The 23,593-nt window shown below is 40.2% G+C and overlaps 1 protein-coding gene across 8 annotated transcripts in view; it reads right to left on the minus strand.

Annotated features, from left to right (window-relative positions):
* add1 (adducin 1 (alpha)) overlaps window positions 1-23,593 on the minus strand; it is a 189,977-nt gene that overhangs the window by 23,018 nt on the left and 143,366 nt on the right. For 3 of the 8 annotated variants that reach the window (XM_069942012.1, XM_069942021.1, XM_069942029.1), the window contains exons 9-13: window positions 21,871-22,044; window positions 20,861-21,214; window positions 13,685-13,771; window positions 2,656-2,745; window positions 1,344-1,430 (exon numbers count right to left, since the gene is read on the minus strand). In XM_069942012.1, the coding sequence (XP_069798113.1) occupies window positions 1,344-1,430; window positions 2,656-2,745; window positions 13,685-13,771; window positions 20,861-21,214; window positions 21,871-22,044 (792 nt within the window). The remainder of the gene's footprint in view (window positions 1-1,343; window positions 1,431-2,655; window positions 2,746-13,684; window positions 13,772-20,860; window positions 21,215-21,870; window positions 22,045-23,593) is intronic. The other 5 variants (XM_069942040.1, XM_069942051.1, XM_069942062.1 and 2 more) reach the window with 3 other exon arrangements.

The following is a 23,593-nucleotide window of genomic DNA, read 5'->3' on the forward strand; positions in this document are numbered from 1 at the left end:
AGATCCTACTGGCCTTCGAAACCTGCGCCAACCCAGAACATTTGGAAGATGGGAGGACAAAACCCACACAGGTCACAGGAAAATGTACAAACTCCTTACAGACAGCAGCAGATTCGAAAACGGGTCGCTGGTGCTGTAATAGTGTTGTACTAACCACTATGTTACGTGTTCTGCCCTTCACTCCCATCTGTACGAATGAAGGTACTCTGATAGACTTTGTTGGGCAAGAATATCTAACAGTTACCCTCAGTTTTGATTTCCAAGTCTACAAGGCTTGCAGATTGGAGGAAAGTATGCAGCTGGTGATATTCTCAAGGTGGCTGGGATCACGGACTCAGGAGGGGAATTGAAATAGCTATGTAGCCACAGTACATTTTGCAGATGATATACAGAGGAATCACGAGGCATCTGTAGAGAGAATTAATACTTAGGGTGGTACACAGATGCCAGTGAAATGGCTGTTGGTCCCGGAAGATGTGTAGCTTCTTGAGTGCTGTTGAAGTTGCAATTATCCAGGTAAATGCACAACATGCCAACGTGCTCCGGACTTACCTTCAAGGTGGTGATCCAGCTTTGGGTGTCAGGTGGTGATTCACTCACCTCTGAATACCCAGCTCTCGTAGGCTCAGTGTGGGTGATAAAGATATATCAGTAACAGAAAGAACAAAGAAACTTACAAGGTGATTTTATGTTTACTACTGGATTGATAGGAATGGATCAAGATGAAAGTAATTCCACCTGGCATACATGGTTATGTCAAAATCAAGGTGACGGAGAGATGGATCATCCATGATGGGGATAAATGAAAAGGCATTAAGTGACAAAAGGCACATTTGTAAGTGTTCCTGAATAAAAAAAATCTATCACCTTTATTTACTCAAGTCCCCTGATCTCTAACACTTCAACATTTAGTTCCACCAACAATATGTCCCTCCTCTTTTTGTCTCGCCATGATGAGAAACTATCAGAATTTTCATCCCCGTGCTTGAAACAAATTTTACAGTATTTATAAAGACTGAAGCTAAAGCCTATATATGACACCACACTGAGGAATCAGCTGAGGTGGGGGAGAAAGAGACGCAGCAAAAGGCTGGAAAAAAAAATTCCTTTGCATCTCTAGATGGAATACAACCATCTACAATTTTTTTTATGTTTTGGGAAATGCCACCAATTTCCACCTGTAAGCATCTGCCATTTTTAATCTTTCTCACATTCATGAAATTAAATAAATGAAAAATTTATGCTGGATATCAAACGAGCATTTTAGGCAAGAGCAGAACTACTGGGCGAGGCAAAGCAATAGTGGGTGTAGTGTTCAACAACAACAACCGGTCAGTAAGTACCTTTCTAACAGGATTAGTGCGATTTAAGGCGTGCTCTGAGAGATCGAGACCATCAATAAACTCCGTACAGTCTGAGAGTGGTGCATCCTGCAACAGTAAATTGAGTAAACAGTGCAAACCATTCCCTCCCTTATAGACTGGATAACTTAGATCCTTATATCAAGTCACTTCCATGCAGCTTATGTTTTGACAGCAGCAGGATGGTAAGAGGGTGGCATGCAGGCTATTACCCAACACTGAATGATATGCATACAAGGGATTCTAACCAGTCAAACTTTCATAAGCTCATACATCATTGATTTTAGGCAGTTTACCAAAAGCTTTAAGGAAGAATAACTAACATATTCTGTGCTAACTATAATAAAACTACCATTACCCTTTTATTGTTGATCCTTAGAAACCGAGAGACATTCATTCCAATTCAGGGAGACCAGTTTTTGAAACAGTAATGTGAAAATGCCACGGTTACAGTTTTCAGAATTTATTGTTACTACTGAAAACAATTGTCGAAGTTCAGACCCATGGAAGAGGCAACGAGCCCCTTGAATTGTTGTTACTGTGTTCCCAGTGGAGAGAGAGAGAGCCAGGCAAAACCTCAAAGGTTATGCGGATTATAAAAGGTACTTTCAACAACGTTTGTATTCAGTTTACTTATTTAAAAAACATTACATCTAAAAGGGACATTTTAAATTGCAGTGAAGTACATCAAGCAAACCTTAGTTGTTGAACGTAATCAAGACATTAGTTATATCACGTATACAAGACATTTTTAGCAATCTGCAAACAGATTTAGTTAGTCCACTATTATTCAGGTTTTTTCCAGTTTAAATGTCATGTTATATATATTATTTATGAACGACAGAATTGTTCACTTACGTACATCATGAGTGCGTATCGGAGACCAAAGAATCCTAAAAACTTTCAGGTCCGATGGTTATTTCATTGATCTCCAAATGTAATACAGCAGTCAAATAAATGAGGTTTTGAAAGCCTGACCAGTGTCTTTAGCATGCTAAAATGACATCTGCTGGTGTCATCTTTTAAAGTCATTAGGAACATGCACAGATGACTGGATTCAGCAATGATTTTGCATGGACTCTGACAGACATGCTTTTAATCCACTGTCAATATCATTCTACCTCTGATGTATCTGCATTCTTGGTTGAATATTTGAATATAATGGACAGAATATCACTAGCACTTACCTCCCATATAGATAAATTCTGCCATTTAAAGAAGTGTTCACAAAATATTAGACAATGATAACAACAGGTACAAACTGGATGCTGACAACAGACAATTCTATACTCACCTGAGTAAAAGACCTATCCAGTACAACACCACATAACAATTGAGACTGAGGCCCCGCAGTCTTTATATCCTGCAAATTTTGTTCACGAATCTGAAAAGAAAGCAAGGAAGGCCTTTATTTTTCTCTTATGGACGAGGACCAAACTTTATTTGTCCATCTCAGATTCAGACAACTCTCTCTACTATTTGACCTTTTGAACTGCTGCACGACTGAAATTTCATTCCTTTAGCGCTTGAGTGACTACAAAAATAGATGTTTACTGGAAAATAAACAGTGGAATGGTCTCAGATTGAATCACTAGATTTGCATATAACTCAGATTATGGAAAGAAAAACAATGACATTTTTATAGATGGAAAGGTATAATTTCTACCTCATCGTGACAAAGGTTATTCCTTTCCTAACACATCTGCAGAAACTGCCATTCTGTACTCGGATGGAACCTGCATGAATTATGCGGATGGGAGAGGAACGGATCTGGGCCATTCAGCCATTTTTGAGCATTTTCAACCATTTAATTGGGTAACAGCTGCCTCAATTCTCCTTATACCCTTACCTCATTAACAATTATCAATGAGCATTTGCCAGGAAGTCAGATCAGATACTACTTAATGTCATGTTATAAAGCAGAAATGCAATATTACATGAAATTTCCTTTAATCTCCATAAGGCAAAGATTCACCTTTAGCATTTGCATGGCTTAGCACCACAAGCACATTACAAATTTACATGATCCTTTGTGTGAAATACTCCCAGATTTCACCTTGAAGTAGCCAGACTATCACCACAACTCCCCAAACCTCATGCAGTATAACAGCTATTTAATTATTATAGAACATGGAATACTACAGTTCAATGTTGTGCTGACTTACAAACCTACTTCATGGCCAATCTAACTCTTCCCTCCCTCACATCCATAGGTCTATCTATGAGCCTTTTAAATGCCCTTATTGTTTCAGATTCTACCACCAACCCTGGCAGTGCATTCTAGGTATTCACCAATCTCTATACATTAAAAAAAATGACATCTCCCCAAAGTTTTTTTCCACTCACCTTAAAGGAATCTCCTCTGGTATTACCCATTGTCACCCTGGGACTCTGCCTACACCTCTCATAACCTTATACAGCTTTATTAAATTCCCTATTGTCCTTGTTGCAAAAAGACGAAAGCCCTGACTCACTCAATCTTTCCTCTCAAGATATGTTCTCTAATCCAGGCGCATCTTGGTAAATCTTCTCTGCATCCTCTTTAAAGCTTCCACATCCTTCCTTTAGTGATTGACCAGAACAGAACACAATACTCCAAGTGTGGTTTATCGAGCTGCAACATTATCTCGCAGCTCTTAATCTACGTCTTCTGTCTAATGAAGGCCAGTACATCATATGCCTTTTTTAAAGATTATATTTTATTTTCATTTTCAAACTTATTTTTAACAATTATACGGAACACAAAACACCAAAGAAAAAACACTTCCCTACCCTTCCTAAATAAACTCAATGAAACACAGAGACAATATACTAACACAGTGTTATATCTTTTAAAGAGGCCTCTGGCTAACCAGAAATGATCATATTCCTATGATCAGTGAAGTGCCTATATATTCTAGGTAAGGCTGCCAGATTTTCAGAAAGGCTATACATGATCTTTTCAAGAGGAATACAATTGTTCATTTCCAAAGACCATCTATCAAGAGACCCTTTCATGCAATAAAAAAGCCCCAGTGTAAAGGCGGAGATCCTCCATCCTTGCATCGGGAAACTTACCTTCTTACCATTTTTCCATATTATTCCATTTGTCATGTTTTGAATCTGTCCATATATACTGAAATTCCTTGTCATTTTTCCTAACAAGCTTTGAATCATCCACAAACTTGGATTCCTTCCTCAAATTTACTGATATAGATTGTGAATATCAGGGGTCCCTGCACTGATGAGAGCCTTCCTGTTCTGGGGATTGTGAACCTTCGGAATTCCTCTACTCCAGAGATCTTTGATTTAGCTAAATATGTTCAGACTTTAAGATGCATGAAAATTGGGACTAGATAATAATCTGGTTTTGAATGCCCTGTATTCACATCATTATCTATCTGGATAGAAGAACTGATTTAAAGGCTCACAAGTTACCATGATCCATTAAACCAAAGTTGATGATTAGCTGTACTTCATCCTCTTCTGTATTTGATTAACTTGGGATATAATTTTATAATCTTTCTGCATTTTTTCCCCAATGTGTTGAAATGGAAACATAGCAGATATTATTTCAAGTGTCTCCTGAAATTGTAGCTTTTCTTTCTCTTGCACCTCAAGGGGTTTTTAAGCAATGCAACATTTAATGTAGGATGTTTGACAAGGTTCCCCATCGTAAACTCATCCAGAAAGTCATAAAGCATGTTATCCATAGAAATTTTGCTTTTTGGATTCCGAATTAGCTTGCCCACAAAAGGCAGGAAGATAGTAGTATTCTGCCTGAAGGTCGGTGACATGGTGTTCCATAGGAATCTATTCTGGGACCCCTGCTCTTTGTGATTTTTATGTGACTTCAATAAGGAAGTGGAGAGGTGGGTTAGTAAGTTTGCAGATAATTGGAGGTGTTGTAAACAGTGTAGAAGGTTACAATGGGATATAGACAGGAAGATGCAGAGTTGGGCAGAGGAGTGGTAGATGGAGTTCAATACAGAAAAGTGTGAAGTTGTACATATTAGAAGGTGTGGCCTCATGAACAGCTGTAGCAAGACTTCATCTCTCGAGCAACATTCTATTTACCTTAATGTCCTGCATGCTTTATTGTGCGAGTATCTCAGATAAGTCAATACAAGTCAAAACATCAACATTTAAATAACTATTTTCCTTTCTTCTCATCAATACACTATATCTGTAATCATTTTGTTCACTTTGTTCATTTATATCTCTTTGATTCCTTGTCATTCTTATTTTCCTGTCTTTGTATTGGATATATTATGCTCTGTTCCAAATTCAACACTGTAACTGGTTGAGATTCCAGGACTGATCTGCAAGACAGCCCACTAGTTGCAGATGGCCACATGAAAATAAAATTTACAGTATTTTGTTGCTCATCTTTCTGTCTCTTAAATGACTTCTGTTTTGATATTATGTTGTTCTCAACCAAATGTATATTTGTGACATCTTGTGAGTAGCCTTGTAGAATTGCAAACACACCAGAATCACTGGATCTCCTTAATTACACCTGCTGGTTCTATCCCAAAGAACAATCACTTTACTAAACACTATTTTCCTTTCATAAACTTCTAAATAATGACATGCTCATTGAAGTGCTCTGCAAGTCTAATGTCCTTGTATGTTCTTTTATTTTGAAAATTTTATTTAAAATTTTTTATACATATGCGTAATTATAGCCAAATATAAAATACAATAATCAAATATTAATACCATGCCCATTATACATGATAGTATAAAACCCCCAACCCTCTTAACAAATCCCCACGAAAAAAAATGAGAAAGAGCATGGAAAAAAGAGAAAAGTAAAGCAAAAAAAGAAAACTGATTGCCAGAAGTCACCCCTCACCACACTGCTCCAACCATTTACATCTTTTAATTCTTCCAAGGAGGTTAATGAGGTTCTCAAAGTTTAGGGAAAGCATCTATAAATTAATTCCTGTAACTTGTAAATACGAGCGCCAAATTTTCAAAAATACATCATGTTTATTTCTCAGATTATAAGTAATCTTCTCAAGAGGAATGCAGCTATGCACTTCTGCGTTCCATCGCTCCCTTCTTAAATGAGAGTCTGATTCCCATGGTACTGTTATACACTTTCTTTACAAATTCTTTTGTTGTATGGATAATTTCAACTTTGGTCTTATTCCTACAATATAACCTAGTAAAAATAATGTTGGGGTTTGTGGAAATTTAATTCCTGTAACCTATTATAAAAAAGTTGCCAAATTTATCCAAAAGGGTCTCACTTTAGGACAGAACCAAGTAGAATGTAAAAAAGTTCCTATCTCTTTGCCACATCTAAAACATTTATCTGGCAAATCTGATTTCAATCTATTTAATTTCATGGCTTGAGATGTAATTGATGCAAGAAATTATATTGAACTAATCTGTATCTAATGACATAACTCTGACAAATTTTGTTCATCAATATTAACAGACCTATGTATCCCATTTGGGAGTCTCCTTCTGCAATATAGTGTGTACGTGTCTTCTTTCGTGTAGCGTGTAGCTACAATTGGTGACCCCGACGGTTTAGATGACATCTAAACCCAGAGATCAGCTAACAGGCAGCAGTCAGTGCAGTCGCTCTCAAGCTGCTGACCTTCTGGACAAATCAACCACGCGTGTGGTTTGACGAGGTTGAAACACAGTTCCAGATCCACCCGCTACTACCACGTGGTGAACATCCTGGAGCAGGACATGGCAGGCTAACTTCATCCAGGAGCCTCCATTGGAAGGCACGTACACCGCCTTCAAGGACTTGCTGATCAAGACCTTTGGGCTCTCACAGCGTGAGAGAGGGCACATCTGCTCACCTGGTCAGACTAGGGGGCTGACCCCCATCAGCCCTCATGAATGAGATGCTGGCCCTCCTGGGCAAACACGAGTCCTGCATCATGTTTGAGCAGGCATTCCTGGAGCAACTGCCTGAGGATCTAACTGCTCCTGGCTGATGCAGATTTCAGTGACCCCCCCCCCCCCCCCCCGGAAAGTTGCAGCACAAGCGGACTTTCTGTGGAAACAGAAGAGAGTGCTCAGCATTCATGGTGCTCGACAATAAACCCTGCAGCCAGACCTATGCAAAGATGCCAAGAGAACAGCAGCACCCCAGAGGAGGTGATCCAGACGACCAATGGTGTTTATACCACCAGAGATGGGGGGGCCGGAGCCCTCTGGTGCAGGCTGCCATGTACGTTTCAGGGAAACACCAGGGCTAGCCGTCGCTAATGGCCATGACTGCTGGCCATCAAGATAGCCTCCTGTACGTTTGGGTCCGCCAGTCTGGGCGACACTTCCTTGTGGACACAGGAGCAGAGGTCAGCATCCTGTCCCCATCAGGACAGGACACCGGGAACAGGCAATCGGGCCACACGCTGAGGGTTGCCAACAACAGCACGATTTTGACCTAGGATACTCGCAAGGCCCAGCTGCAGTTGGGGGGCAGCCTCTTCTCGTGGGTGTTTTTTGCTGGCTGCAGTGGAACAGCCGCTCATTGGGACAGACTTCCTGCACGCTCATAGCCTGCTAGTGGACCTCAAGGGAAAGAGATTGGCCCATGTCAAGAATTTTCATACATTGCCCCTCAAAGACGTCAGGCTCCCAGCACTCCACCTGGACTCCGTACATAAATCAGACAAGAGTATGCCAGGGTCCTGGCCAAGTTCCCTGCAGCGCTCACCCCCCAATTCATCACAGTGATGCCCAGATATAGAGCACCACATTCTGACCCAGGGCCCGTTGCTCCAAGCAAGGGCAAGATGTCTTCCCGCGGAGAACCACCAGCTGGTGAAGGAGGAATTCAGGAAGCTGGCAGAGCTTGGCATTGTATGTCAGTCGGTCACCCCTTGAGTTTCTTCCCTGCACCTGGTACCCAAAGCAACTTGGGGCTAGAGACCATGTGGTGACTACTGCCAGCTTCATCGAGGCCACAATGCCAGATCAGTACCCCTTGCCGCACATCCAGGACTTCGTGGCCTGCACGGGGCAAGGATCTTCTCCAAGTACACCCGGTACACCCCGATGAGATCCCAAAGACCGCCATCATCACCCCGTTCAGTCTCTTTGAATTCGCCCGAATGTCATTCGGGCTAAAGAATGCCACTCAGACCTTCCAATGACTCAAGGATGCAGTGGGCCAAGACATGGACAGCACCTTAGTGTTCCTGGATGACATCCTGGTGGCGAGCAGGAACCAACAGGAGCATATGGCGCACCGCTGCAACCTCTGCACCCGACTGAGTGAGCTCGGCCTGATGATCAACCCAGCCAAATGCCAGTTTGGATTGGAGGCCATCAACTTCATGGGACAGGGAAGGAGCCACACCGCTACTCACTAAAGTAGAGGCCATCTGGAAGTTCCCCGACCCAAGACAGTACAGAAGTTCGTGGGGATGATCAACTTCTATCACAGGTTCATCCTTTCAACTGCCCAAATCGTGTGGCCTTTGTTCGGCTGGATGGTAGGCAAGGTGAAGTACATATCCTAGATCAGTTGCTCCAACAGCCTGCTGGTGGATGCCTCAGGAATGGCAATAGGCCAAGTTCTGGAGCAGCAGATCGAAGGAAGTTGGCGGCCGCTGGCTTTCTTCAGCGAACATCTGTGGCCTCCAGAAATACAGCGCTTTCAACAGAGAGCTACTGGCACTGTACTTAGCCATCCGCCACTTCAGGTACTTCCTCGAGGGCAGGTCCTTCATGGCTTTCACGGATCACAAGCCCTTGACTTCTGCCTTTGGTAAAATCTCGAACCCTGGTCGGTTCAACGACGACGACACCCATCTTCCATCTTGGAATACACCACAAATCTAATGCAGCGATGAAAATAAACTTTTGAGGCAGAAAACACATGATTCAGAATGGAAAGATTGTTCAATAGTGACTCAACATTGAATTTCTAAAAGTAAACAATCTTAAAGGGCAACATCTGCCCAGTAACTGGGAACAAGGGGTTTCAAAAGATCAGATGAAGTCTCTGTGCTCATTTTCTATAATTCCAATTGATCTGCCAACTATTCTCTTGCACAGCATGTTAGTCATAGAAACATAGAAAAATAGGTGCAGGAGTAGGCCATTTGGCCCTTCAAGCCTACACCACCATTCAATATGATCATGGCTGATCAGTACCCGGTTCCTGCCTTCTCCCCATATCCCTTGATCCCCTTAGCCACAAGGGCCAAATCTCACCTACTCTTAAATATTGACGAGGAACTGGCCTCAACTACTTCCTGTGGCAAGGAATTCCACAGATCCACCACCCTCAGAGAAGAAATTTTTCCTCATCTCAGTCCTAAAAAACTTCCCCTTATCCTTAAACTATGACCCTTGGTTCTGGTTTTTTCCAGTGTTGGAAACAACCCACCTGCATTTAGTCTGTCTAATCCACACATGTCAAACTCTGGCCCGCGGGCATAATTATATTTGGCTCGCAAGATCATTTCAAAAATGTATTAGAGGTGGCCCGCTGGCCGCCGCGCCAGTATAGCGCATGCACAGTAATACAACAAATCCCAGAATGCATTGGCGTCAGCCCACTAATCGCCCCCACCTCCTCTGTTTACGTTGCAGGGTCTCACCGTGGACTCTGGTTTTGGGGCCTGGCCGGTGTCAGGGGAAGCCAAGGCCGCTTCCCAGCGCCCGGAACCTGACCTCGCCAGGACCGTTGCCCACTCCCCCTCCCTGCCGCAGGCCGACCCGCGACTCACGGTGACGGGGCCGCTGATCCACCGAGATGCCGCCCTGCAGCGAGAGCCGACGCCCCCGCCCTGTCGTTGTCCAACCCGATCGCCCGCAAACCCCGCCCTCCTGCACACAGGCCTGAGTAAGGATTATGAACTTTAATCTCAGGATAAAACGATCTTCCAATAGTTTCATGTCACAGTGATAAATATATTCCTGGTTAAAAATGGTCCTGCACCTGGATACAAGCTCATTAGGCATAAAACTTGAAAAGTGTGTAAATCAAAGGATATCTGTACCAATGGAAAAAGGGCATGGCAAATAACCCTGCTAGAGTTCATGCCCACAATCAGTCACCCATTTGATTGTTTCAGGAATCATGTTATTCTCCCACATTCTCAATAGCCCTCAGATTTTACTATTCGACAGCACACTAGCAACATTTGACAAATCCTCTATAGAGAAATATTATTTATTGAATATTTTATTTCTCATTTGTTAATGCTTCTGGAAAGAGTTTATCCAAAACTATTATTAAACATTTATTTTAATAAGAAAAAGTTTAACATTACATATGTTGAAAGAAGAGAAAACATGCAGATGTTGTTGAAAATTTTCAATAAATATTTAGTTTGGCCCACGACTTAGTCCAAGTTTTTAATTTTGGCCCTCTGTGAATTTGAGTTTGACACCCCTGGTCTAATCCCTTAAGAATTTTATACGTTTCTATAAGATCCCCTCTCAATCTTCTAAATTCCAGAGAATACAAGCCTAGTCTATCCAACCTTGCTTCATATGCAAGTCTTTCCTTCCCTGATATCAGTCCAGTGAATCTTCTCAGCACCCCCTCCATCGCAAGGATGTCCTTCCTCAGATAAGGAGACCAAAACTGCATGCAGTCCTCCAGATGTGGTTTCACCAAGGCCCTGTACAGCCGTAGCAGGATCTCTGTACTCCTGTACTCAAATCCTCTTGTTATGAATGCCAAGGTCTTCCTCACCGCCTGCTGTACCTGCATGCCCACTTTCAATGACTGATGCACACCCAAGCCTCTCTGCATCTCTCCTTTTCATAAACAGATACCATTTAGATAATAGTCCATTTTCCTGTGTTGCCTCCAAAGTGGATAACCTCACATTTATCCACATTATATTGCATCTGCCATATCTTGGCCCACTCGCCTAACTTGTCCAAATCACTCTGCACCCTTCTAGCGTCCTCAACACAGCCAGCTCCGCCAACTCATGTCATCTGCAAATTTTGAGATATTGCTATCTATTCCCACATCTAAGTTGTTGATACATCTTGTAAACAACTGTGGCCCCAGCACGGAGCCCTGCGGTACCCCACCTCACAAATCTTAGTAATGCAATTTAGTTTCAACTTAGACTTTAAGACTATCTATTAAGAAAACTTGTCTGTGCAATTATATAAACATACATTTTGAATTGAATTGAAATAAATACAATACCCAAAAACACCTTAGAAGTTTAATTTCATCATATTATAAATGCTCTATATAAAATTATAGCAATCTTTATTAATTAATTTCCTCCAAAGTAATCACTTTTAAGAAATTTGAAACCAAATGATTTATATCTACCATGATTAAAAACAATGTTTCCCCATTTTAGTCACAGACTACACACCCTTTAAATTATCAGAAAGGTAAATCTTTGATACAAGATGAAAATGGGTAGCATGGTTGGCCTAACAGTAAAGCACAATGCTGTTACAGTGCCAGCGATTGGGGCCGGGGTTCGAATCCCATGCTCCAAGGAGTTTGTACATTCTCCACGTGTCTGCATGAGTTTTTCCCAGGTGTTCCAGCTTCAAAATTATTTCTAAACATACCGGGAGTTGTAGGTTAATTGAACAGCTTGGGCTCATGGATTAAAAGGACCTGTTGCTGTGCTACGTGTCTAAATTTTAAAAAAAACAGAAGTAGGACAGCAATAACTTGCGGCTAGTTTAATTAAATCTACATCCTGGAAACAAGACACATCTTTAAAAAATTTTAAATTCCTCCAGACAAGATGACACATGTTAAATAATCTTTAATTGTTGAATAGCTTGAAGAAATTTTAAATTTCATGGCTTGAACACCTAGTCGCATAATTTCAACTGATAGGAGATACTGCAGCACCAGGGCCAGATTGGGCAAGTTTTTTTCCCCTCAGGCCATCAACTCCTGAATTCCCAGAACATAGGTGCATAGAGTACCTTGGCACCAGGGACTCTTGTGTTTAGCTTCTATCTTACATTTATGTAAATATGCTCCGTGATCTTGGAGAAAAGCTTTTCATCTTTACCATGCAAGCATAGTATGAACAATAAGGTGACTTGACTTGGAATCCCAGATAACCCAGACCAGAAAAGAATAATAGATTCTTTCCCTGAAGGACAATAATGAATTGGATATTTTTTTTACAACAATCTAGTAGTTTGTGGTCACCATTACTAGGGTGACTATTTTTAAAAATTCTACATTATGAATAAAATTTACTTTACAATTGCCAGGATGGAATAGAAATTGTGGTCTATTAAACTTTCCTGACTAGATCTTTAGTTGGTGGGGTTGCTGAGTCACTTCAGGGGCCAATTTAGAGTCACACATGAACAATACAAGGCAATGATGTTCATTTGTGGCAGATTTATATTATAGACATGAAAAGGTCACTTAAAATTACAGAGAGAAAGAGAAGTTGGTCTTTAAGATGACTCTCAACAATTAAAGACCGAGAAATCCAACAGACACACAATTGCAGTAAAGGTAAGATCTTGAGAGTTTAGATCATTTTCCTTTATTAGTTTCGTCCACTGAGGGCACAAATACAGAATTATAATTTTTTTTAAAAAAGGTATTTACTGCAAGTGGATTTTGGATGAAAAAAATAAAAAAAGGTGAAAATAATTAAGTATATAATCTCAACAGCTAAGCGATTGCAACAATGCTTCTACTTTGCTCATTACAAGTTCATGTTATGTGCTTTCCCTTGCATCCCAAAGTCAAACACTACACAGTTCCCCAACTCCCCACCATCCCCATGTTTAAATCTCCTAGCTTTTTAAAATAATCTTTAAAAATTAAGCTTTCCGTGATGAAATGTGACAGTTTAATATTAAATTTCCTTTTTTTAGTTGAATAGATTTTTATATTCACACTGCATATTAAAATCACTTATAGGAAGAGCTTGTGTCTTATACTTTCTGACTTAGGGAGGTGAAGTTATAAGACAAGGGGAAGCCAAAGCCATGTTAGCTCTCAATACAGAACCAAATCCAAGCAAATAATAAACTGAACTATTATCATTGATTTCACAATGCAAAATATCTTACATGAGGTTAATAGACAAAAGTTTACAAAAGCAATGTTCACAAAGTGAATTTTTAAACAATAATGTAATAGGTTTTTCCACCATATCACTTTCTAACCTGCTCTGCTAGTTAAAGGAAAACTTATTAAATCTTCCATCCCCAAAAGCTTGAGATAATTGATGAGAAAGACACACCCTTGGATATCAAGAACAGATGTACAGCAAATTTATGCATTGCAAGTGGTAAACAGAATTTAAAAACTTCTTCCAAATATCCTGACACTGAAAAATAGCATTTAGTTACAGAGTAAAAGGTTTCTTTTGAAGCATTTATCCTACCTTATTCCTCATCTCTTTAAACTCACGTGGATCAGTGTTTAGCGGCACAAACTGATTGGGAATTGGACCAGCTCCATCTTTTGTCCACTATAAACATTAAGAATACCAAATGGTCAGTATCCAAGACTGCTTTGATAATTACAGAACAAGTGACACCATAGGGTGAAATATAATCATGCAGTTTACGAAAAATATTCAGTGCTTAAACATGGAGTGCTGCAAGAGCATTGAATTAATGATGGCGTGGTACCCCTCAGGGATCAAAATTAATTGAAGATCATTCACAGTTTCATATCAATTGTGTGCCTGTTTGTACAGAAAGTTGGTGCTCAGTCACCATGACTTAAAAAATATAAAATTTTATCCAGCTGAGAAGACTTTTAACAAGTATGATCTAGGTTATATAACAACCATTTTCATACGTTTTGAACCAATAATTCTTCACAACTTGAAAGCAATGCCATCAACCAGACATTTTCTGGAATACACTGTGATAGGGTTAAATTCAAACATTCTTTCTTTAAAATGACAGTGATTAGGCAATTAATGCCAATAACTTACTTTGGTTAATTATTTTAAAGACATTTCATTTGCTAAAAGTTTAAAAATTACAGTGCTGGAAAGTACAAATTTGCCAAAAATATCGATGTATAAAATATCGCCACCCACCGCCCCGCCAAAATGATCAACTACTTCCAGATTAGAAATAGCTTCAGTGTGACGGCCAAGATCTTTGAAATGCAGTATTTCATTTTGTAGGATGGCATCTTAATTCAATATAATCGCCTTTTACCGAAAACTACAGATGGATTCTGTGCAGTACAACCACTGGAGAACAGCATCTATGATTCTGGGACTGATACTGGTCAAAAATACAAGCAGAAGATGGACCAGGGACTATTAAACTGAAACTTTTAATAAAAAAAAAGTGGTTGCACCATTGATTCATTGCTCTGCAACATTTACACAAAAGCAAATTAAAGCACAAAATGACTAATAGGATGGGGTGGTGGTGTGATATCAATAGTCCAGAAGCTTGGTGAAGGAAATTTTGGGTGCAAGTCATGAGTGGGAATCACCAAAGTTCTGTACTGAAATTTAAGTTTTATTGGAAGCCACACTGTGAATTTATCTTTGGAACTTCAACAGCTGAGGACATGAACACTAAAATTCACAACCCAGATTTCACAATATGCCCCATTAATTTTGTGATAAGTATTACTAATCACTTCTGAAAACACATTTTAAAACCACCCCACAACAAAACCACAAGCAAGCTAAGCGTTTTATGATATATATTTTTAAAAAGGCAGGATCCTATCCTCCATGCATATTTCCTGTAAAGTGATGGGTCTGACTAGTTGATCATAATTTGCAGCCAACACAGACAATAATTAATTTTGTACATTTCAATGTATTAAACTGCAACTTTGACCAGTTGATCAGAACCAACAAGCATTTAAACAATGTGCAGAGAGAATAAGCATGAGCCGCCCGAGTTTGTGAACATCACGGACTTCTTTATTCCTCTTAAAAACAATGAATTTATAGTTTATGCAGAAATAATAGAAAATAAAGCTTCTGATGTTCATCATTCTTTTTTTTTGTTTCAAAAAAGGAATTGGGATGGGCATGGAAGAATGAATACTCACTCATAACCATTCTTCTGACAAAAAATTACAGCACCTTTTCACCAGAAATAATTTTAACACAGTCAAAACAAAAATACCACGACGAGTACCATACAGAGACCACCACAGTAGATTTTAAAAAAAACCTATTGTTCGTAAAAGGACATAACATTCAAAACAAAAGTTAAAGGATTACTTAGTCTTAAGAAATCTTACGTACAAAATGATAGCAAACCAATCAGGGTTATGATACAGCCATCACTCTGTTGAGACCACGCCAAACTTCTGGTTATAGATGGACAAGACAGACCAAACAGAATATTCGTACATGTGAACTCACCAAAAGCTCTTTTAAAAAAAGCACATGAGTATTTGAAAAAATTTGTAATTGCATAATTTGCTGTATGTTACAGATCTTATCTGGAAATCTCAAGCCATCAGTTACAATATAAAGAGAGCAATTTAGTTTGGAACAAATGACTATTACAGCTACAGGCAGTTATACAGATTATTCCAACTCTCCATCTTTGATACAAAATAAAACTAGCAGTATCTTCATGTTAATGTAGTATTCTTGTGTAACCAATCTTTAAAGATCTGCAATTAAAATAAAAGTTTGATTTGAGGTGGTATCAACTTGTGATCAGGAAGTACAGTACTTTTGGAAAATACATTATTTGGATCACTTGGTTACTAATTGCCTGGGACCACACAAATCTAACTATTAACTCCAAGATTTTCTTTTAAAAAATATACAATTTAGAAAGGATGTGAGCAAGGCCAGCAAAGATTTCCTATATTAATTGCATTTGAGAAGTGGAGAAATGCTTTCTTAAATTGTATATGATTGCATAGGTTCAAGAACAAAGCTCAAAAATCACTTGATTCAACTTCATTCAAGATCAAGTCTAGGTATATTTTAGGAACGCCTTGCCCAATTGATGCTAAATTTAATCCTATACAAAAAGATACATGCCAGTACTTTCACATTCTAATTCATATTTGTTGTATATTTTACACAGTTGCAGAATTCAAATGGGAGTAGTCATCCAATCACAGTTTAAATTCAACAACTACTTTCTTCAGTTGTCTACATTTAACAAAAAAAAACCCAAATTGAAACAAAGTTTTTAAGTGCTTTATAGATATGGCACTTGGCTTGGAAAGTTAACTATCAATGTAGGGAACTGGCTCCATTGTATGGAGCATAGATAATAGAACATTACAGCAAAGAACAGGCCCTTCTGCCCTTGATGTTTTGCCGACCTATATATTCTGACCAATTAAAAAAACCTTTCCTATCCCGTAACGCTCCGTTTTGCTTCCATCCATGTGCATGTCTAAGAGTCTCTTAAATGCCCCTAATGTTTCACCCTCCACTTCCAGCCCTGGCAAGGCATTCCAGGCACCCACAACTGTGTTTAAAAAAACACCCCTGATGTCACCCCTAAACTTCTCTCCCTTCACTTTGTCCTCAGGTGTTTGCTATTCCTGCCCTGGGAAAAAGGCACTGACTGTCCACCTTATCTATGCCTCTCAGAATCTTGTGGACCTCTATTAAGTCTCCTCTCATCCTTCTACATTCCAAAGAGAAAAGTCTTCACTCTGCTAACCTTGACTCAGCAGACGCATTTTCTAATCTAGGCAACATTCTGGTAAATCTCCTGCACCCTCTCCATAGCTTCCACATTCTTTCTAAAATGAAGTGACCAGAACTAAATGCAATACTCATCCGAGATTTGTAGAGTTTCAATACAACCTCTCGACTCTTGAACTCAATACTCCTATTAATGAAGTCCTGCATCCCATGGCCTTCTTAACTATCCTATCAACCTGTGTGGCAACCTTGAGGGAGGTGTATGGATTTGGACCCCAAGATCCTCCAGTTCCTCCACACTGTTAACTATCCGACCATTAACCCTGTACTCAGCCTTCTGATTTGACCTTTTAAATGAATCACCTCACACTTATCTAGATTGAATTCCATCTGCCAAGTTTCCGTCCAACTTTACAAAGTTCTATATCCTTTTGTAACCTTTGTCAATCTTCACCTCCATCCACAACTCCTCTAACTTTCACATCATCCGCAAACTTACTCACCCACCCTCCTGCTTCTTCATTTAGGTTATTGATATAAAAATAAAATCACAAAGAGCAGGGTCACAGAACTGATCCTTGTGGAACTCCACTAGTCACTGACCCCCAGGCAGAATACTTTCCGTCCACAACTACTCTCTGCTTTCTACATGCAAGCCTATTTTTAAACTGTACAGCCAAGGTTCCATGAATCCCATGTCTCGTGACTTTCTGAACGAGTCTCTCATGGAGGTCCTTGCCAAGTATCTTGCTAAAATCCATGTTGACCACATCTACTGCTTTACTTTCATCAATTTCTTTGGTTACCTCCTCAAAAAACTCAGTTAGGCTCATGAGGCACAATCTCCCTTCACAAAGCCACACTGACTATCCTCGAGTAGACTATACTTCTCCAAATGCTCAAAAATCCTAACCTTGGGAATCCTCTCCAGTAGTTTGCACACCACGGACTTGAGACTCACTGGTCCATATTTCCCAAGAGTCTTCCTATTACTTTTTTTTAAATAAAGGGACTTCATTTGCCATTCTCCAATCCTCCAGCACCTCCCTGTGGCCAAGGAGGATTCAAGGATCATAGCCAATTCCTCAGCTACTCTTCCCTCCCTTCCCACACAACCTGGAGTATATCTTGTCCAGCCTCTGGGATCTTATGTTTTTAACAAGATCCAACATTTCCTCTTCCCTGATCTCAACATCGTCCAGCACACGTCTGTTCTATTCTGATCTCATCTAGATCAAGGCCCTTTTCTCTAGTGAATACTGAAGCAAAGTATTCATTAAGCAATCATTTCCCCAATCATTTCTGTCTCCAGACACACATTGCCTCCTTTATCCTTAAGCTGCCCCACCTTATCCTTCTCGTCATCCTTCCGTTCTTCACATACACACACTTCCCAAGGCCTTCTCATGTCCCCTTTGAGCTCTCAAGTTCCTTCCTGGCGACTATGTAATTCTCATTTGCCCTTCCTGTTTCCTGCTTCCTTCTTCCTCTTAACTAGTTGCCTCACCTGTTTTGTCAACCACAGTTCCCTTTTCCTACCACCTTTTCCTTGTTTCCGTGGGACTAACCTATCCTGAACCTGGCACAAGTGCTCCCAGAAGATCCTCCACATTACTTTTGTGCTTTTCTCCTGTGAACATCTATTTCCAATTTACTCTCCCTAGTTTCTGCCTCAACCCATCATAATGAGCCTTTCCCCATTTTCTCTGCTTTTATCCTTGGCCACAACAACGCTAAAGCTCAGGTACATGCCATCACTCTCACCAAAATGCTCCCCCACCGAGAGGTCTGCCACCTGAACAGGTTTGTTATCCAGTTCGAGATCCAGGACAGCCCCTCCTCTAGTCAGTTGTTCCACCTACTGTCAGGAATCCTTCTTGACAAATTCAGCCTCATCTATCCCCCTAGCAGTCAGGAAGTGCCAGTCAACATATGGAAAGTTGATGTCTCCCATGAAAACAACGCTGTAATTTCAGCACCATTCCAAATTCTGCCTACTTATCTCTACCTTAGTGTTCTGCAGGTTATTTGGGGGGGGGGCTGATAATCTACTCCCAGTTCAGTGATTGCTCTCTTCCTATTTTTGACTTCCATCCCCACCGACTCAGTAGACACTCCCTTTCTATGGCTGTGATACTATCCTTGACCAGTAATGCTACTCTTCCCCCCACCCGACCTATCATCCATCCAATTCCTTTTAAAATACTTAAACCCCAGTACCTGCATCAGCCAATCCTGTCCTTTCACCAGCCAAGTCTCCATAATAGCCAGAACATCGCAATTCCACATGCTCTAAGTTCATCTCCTTTATTCCTAATACTCCATGCATTGAAATGGACACATTTCAAATGCTCCAACTGACTATGTTTATGCTTCCTCCCCTGCCTGTTCTTCTCATAAACTCACAACACATTGCATCATGTTTTTCTCCTTCTGCCCTATTTTGGGAAATAAAGGCACACAGGATTGTTGTACATCATGCTGCGATTTCCCCCCCCCCCCCCCCACCACCCTGTTCTTTTCCCTATACAGTCATCATTGCAGAGCCAGGTTTGGCTCCTATAATCTATAAAATGCTGCCTTCATAAAAAATTTACTGAAAAATGTGGGTGCAAATGGCTGCCAACAAGTATAAGGAAACCTTCTTAAATGTCTTCTAAATTTGGCATTATATTTTCTAATGCACTCAGAATATGTCAAGTGACTGTAAAAGAAAGCATTTTTAAAAGTGAATGTTTAAATGGGTGATCACTCCAATCATTTGCTGGCAATCCTTCCTCAAAACAGCTAACTTTAGCAAAAAACTGCATGCCAAGAAGCAGAATAAAAGAAAAAAATTCTATTAAAATTATTCTGAACAAAGGTCTTATAGATTTCTATTAGCATCAAGTCCTGCTCTTCTTCAGTCATGCCACAGCCTACTGATACAGGATGAAAGGATTATACACTAAAGCCAACTAGTTGCATGCAATATTCCATGCAGGAGGCAGCTAGATTTCAGCACCTAGAGGCTTTAAGGCAATTTAGGAAAAAAAGTCAGTAAACAATTTTCCAAATAGATTTGATATAAAGCACTGGTTTCAGACAGCGCAAGAGAAAACTGCTTAAGGGTTCTAAAAGCATTGCCACTTCTAATATCCTACAACAGGTGATAGCTGATAAGTGTGATGCAAATATATTTGTCATTGAACTTTTGGAAAAGTTTACCTCCAACCTAGTCACGCACTAAACCCCTCTTACTCAAATGATCTTGAATTTACAATTTTAAACTGTGGCTCATGTAAAAGTAAAAATGCTTATTAAGTCCTTTTACTAAACAATACAATGTATTTAATTCTATTTAGATTTAGTCAAGACTATAGTAAAACATGCTGAATCTAGAAACAAAGATAAGAAGTCTGTCTGGAAAATTTCTAAAAGTCAATTATGCCACATAGAAATTCTATAACGGAAATAGGAGAGTAAAAATTCTTAATCATGTGCTGTGTTCCATACCTAACAAAGCTACAAATCATATTATTCACACACTAAAGAGATGAATTATACCACGACAAGCCACAAAGTCATAAGAAAATAAGCCAGAAAAACACAAAACTATGGTACGTGGGTCAATGGTCTCAAAACCTACCAGAAGTGTATTTTACTTCTTTAAACAAAAAATTAATTGATCATAGTTAGCCTCAAGCAGTTTTACATTTAGCTGGTGAAGAGATTATATATACTGCATGCTATATAGAAGACAGCCATCCAGATTCAGAAAGAATCTCGAGGTATTAGTTTTTTCTTAAGTGTACCCATGCAGTTAGTAATTAGTTGAATTTCCCAGGGAAGCAAAATCAGAACTATATTATAATTGAACTGTTTACCCTTCTGCCCTAAAGCATCTAGAGCCATCTGCCTCAGGTAGCTGTACGTGATCTAACTATGAACAGTAAGGTAGGCACAGACCAAGCAGTTGGAAATACAGCTTGGCACGCAGACACCGGACGAGAGAGACTGCAGCAAGGGTTTCACGTGATCGTGTGTAATGTTCGTCCACACCTTAGTCTTCGATTTGGGGCTGCCACCATTCCTAGACTCTTCAGGTACTTCATCAACTCTGCCTGTGCTGCCTGCATTCAGCCATCTCGTCTTCTCTCGCTGCTGTTTTTGAGAACTTTGCTTGAGAGGGGAGCGAGAGCTAGAGTCACCTTCCTCTGGAAAGGTGAAACCTGTGGCAGAGGGCGGGATCTCAACATCACTGCGATTCTTATTTTTTTCTCGCAGAGCTGGGCAACGGTAAGGATAACCAGTCCTGTAACCCTGCAAGATACATGAAATATTATTTTTTTTAAAAGCAAAATAATCAAAGGTTTAATTAAATATGTGCCTGGAACTCAGTTTCTGAAACAAAATGCTCTTAAAATCACTATAATTGAGTTCCAAAAGTGTCGATCAATGTTTTAATTGCTAACTTGAAATTACCACCTTTTTTTTGTAATACAATCGCACTACTCTTATGCCCTCTCTGTACCATTTTAATTGTACTATGCATGGGTTGACTTGCTGCACTGCTCACAAAATGAACTTTTTCACTGAACTTGGTACATGTAACAATAAACTTGAACCTGACTTCAGAAACAAAAATGCTGAATGAGTCAAGGACTAAATTTAATTTTCTTCCATTCATGAGATCCTTATCTGGATATGGACAAATAGTATGAAACTATGCCACCCCAAATCACAGCATCAACCTGCATTTAGAATCAGAATGCCAACAACATATTGACATCGTTCAAAGTAACTCACAACATTTAGTGTAATTCAAAAATATATTAGGGTGAAAAAGCCAGGTTGAAAAAAGTTAATTTAAAATTAAGTTAATGGAATGAAAAGTTTGGGCAAAGATTAGTTATCGACCACTATTTATCATTACATTCCTCCCTTGCAAAAATAATACCCTCTCCTGCGGCACTTACCAGGTTATCCAGCATTCTCATTAGTGCCTCAAATTCTTGCTCCCCAATCAGCCACTTTGGATGTGAACTACTTTCATCACCTGATGACTCAGGACAGCGAGATTTGGCTTTGTACTTTAAGGGATCCAAGAGCACCAAATTGTCAGGACCTCCTGCACTAGCCATTGTACGAACCTGGAAACAGAAAAGCATTTAACTTTTAAGAATGGAACTCCTTGCACAGTTCTTCAAGCCTAATCTATGTGGCTGGCTCTGTTCACAATGTACTGCACACAAGAATTTCAAAACTTTATTTTAAAAAAAACTTTTATCGGCTATTCTAACCAAATTTGGTGAAAAGAAACTGTATAAAAATGGTTCAACAAATTAAATGATTAACCAGCTGAATCAATAAGCACACTTGTTGGAAAAATGTTGGTCTTAAATCAGTTGCAACTGTATTACTTTTAAGAAACTCATTCACAAGGCTTGTGCAATGCTAGTCATGCCATTTATTGTCCATCCTAACGACACACTGGATGGAGGCAATATGGGTGAATACATTGGCAGTTCTCTGCAATCACATGGATGGCAGACTTGGGATGGTAAGGATGGCTGATTTCCTTCCTCAAAAACCTTCAGTGAGCCAGATGACCGTCCTAGCCATGCTTTTGTAATTTCTCTTGGGAACATAAACTGACTTGTTCTTCTGGTGAAGATTATCCCAGTGTGCTGTCAGATGAGGAATTCCTGTAAATAGGCCACACAGCAATGAACAAATCACAATACATTTCCAAATCTGAATGGTGTGGAACAGCTGCTGTCTGAAACTCGTATTCTTCTTGATGGTAGAGGTTGCAGGTTTAGATGGTGCTTATTGGAGTAATTAATCTATGTGTGAGTAACTGCAGTGCTTTTGGTAGATGGTGTAAACTGCAACCATTGTGTGCCTGTAGTGGAGTAGATATCAATAAAGTGGACTGCTTTTGCTAATGTTAAACATATTTTGTGTTACTAGACTACTCGTCAAACCATGTGCCTTGAATTTAATGGAAGGGCTTTGGGGTAACAGGCGGGGAAATCATTGATCTGAGAAACGATTTTTGAGTGACTGGTAAAATTGAATTATGGACAATGTTGACACCAAGATGTCGACTGTGGTGGAATCTGCCATGGTAATTGCATTGAATGTCAAATGTAGTTACGAGAACAATCCCCAGAATGAAAGGGCTCTCGTATGAGCAGTATTTGACGAGTCTGGGACTGTATTTGCAACTTTTTTCTTCTCTTTGGCTTGGCTTCGCGGACGAAGATTTATGGAGGGGGTAAAAAGTCCACGTCAGCTGCAGGCTCGTTTGTGGCAGACAAGTCCGACGCGGGACAGGCAGACACGGTTGCAGCGGCTGCAGGGGAAAAATGGTTGGTTGGGGTTGGGTGTTGGGTTTTTCCTCCTTTGCCTTTTGTCAGTGAGGTGGGCTCTGCGGTCTTCTTCAAAGGAGGTTGCTGCCCGCCGAACTGTGAGGCACCAAGATGCATGGTTTGAGGCGATATCAGCCCACTGGCGGTGGTCAATGTGGTAGGCACCAAGAGATTTCTTTAGGCAGTCCTTGTACCTTTTCTTTGGTGCACCTCTGTCACGGTGGCCAGTGGAGAGCTCGCCATATAACACGATCTTGGGAAGGCGATGTTCCTCCATTCTGGAGACGTGACCCACCCAGTGCAGCTGGATCTTCAGCAGCGTGGA

Source organism: Narcine bancroftii, chromosome 1 (assembly GCF_036971445.1).
Source record: "Narcine bancroftii isolate sNarBan1 chromosome 1, sNarBan1.hap1, whole genome shotgun sequence".
Classification (NCBI taxonomy): Eukaryota; Metazoa; Chordata; class Chondrichthyes; order Torpediniformes; family Narcinidae; genus Narcine; species Narcine bancroftii.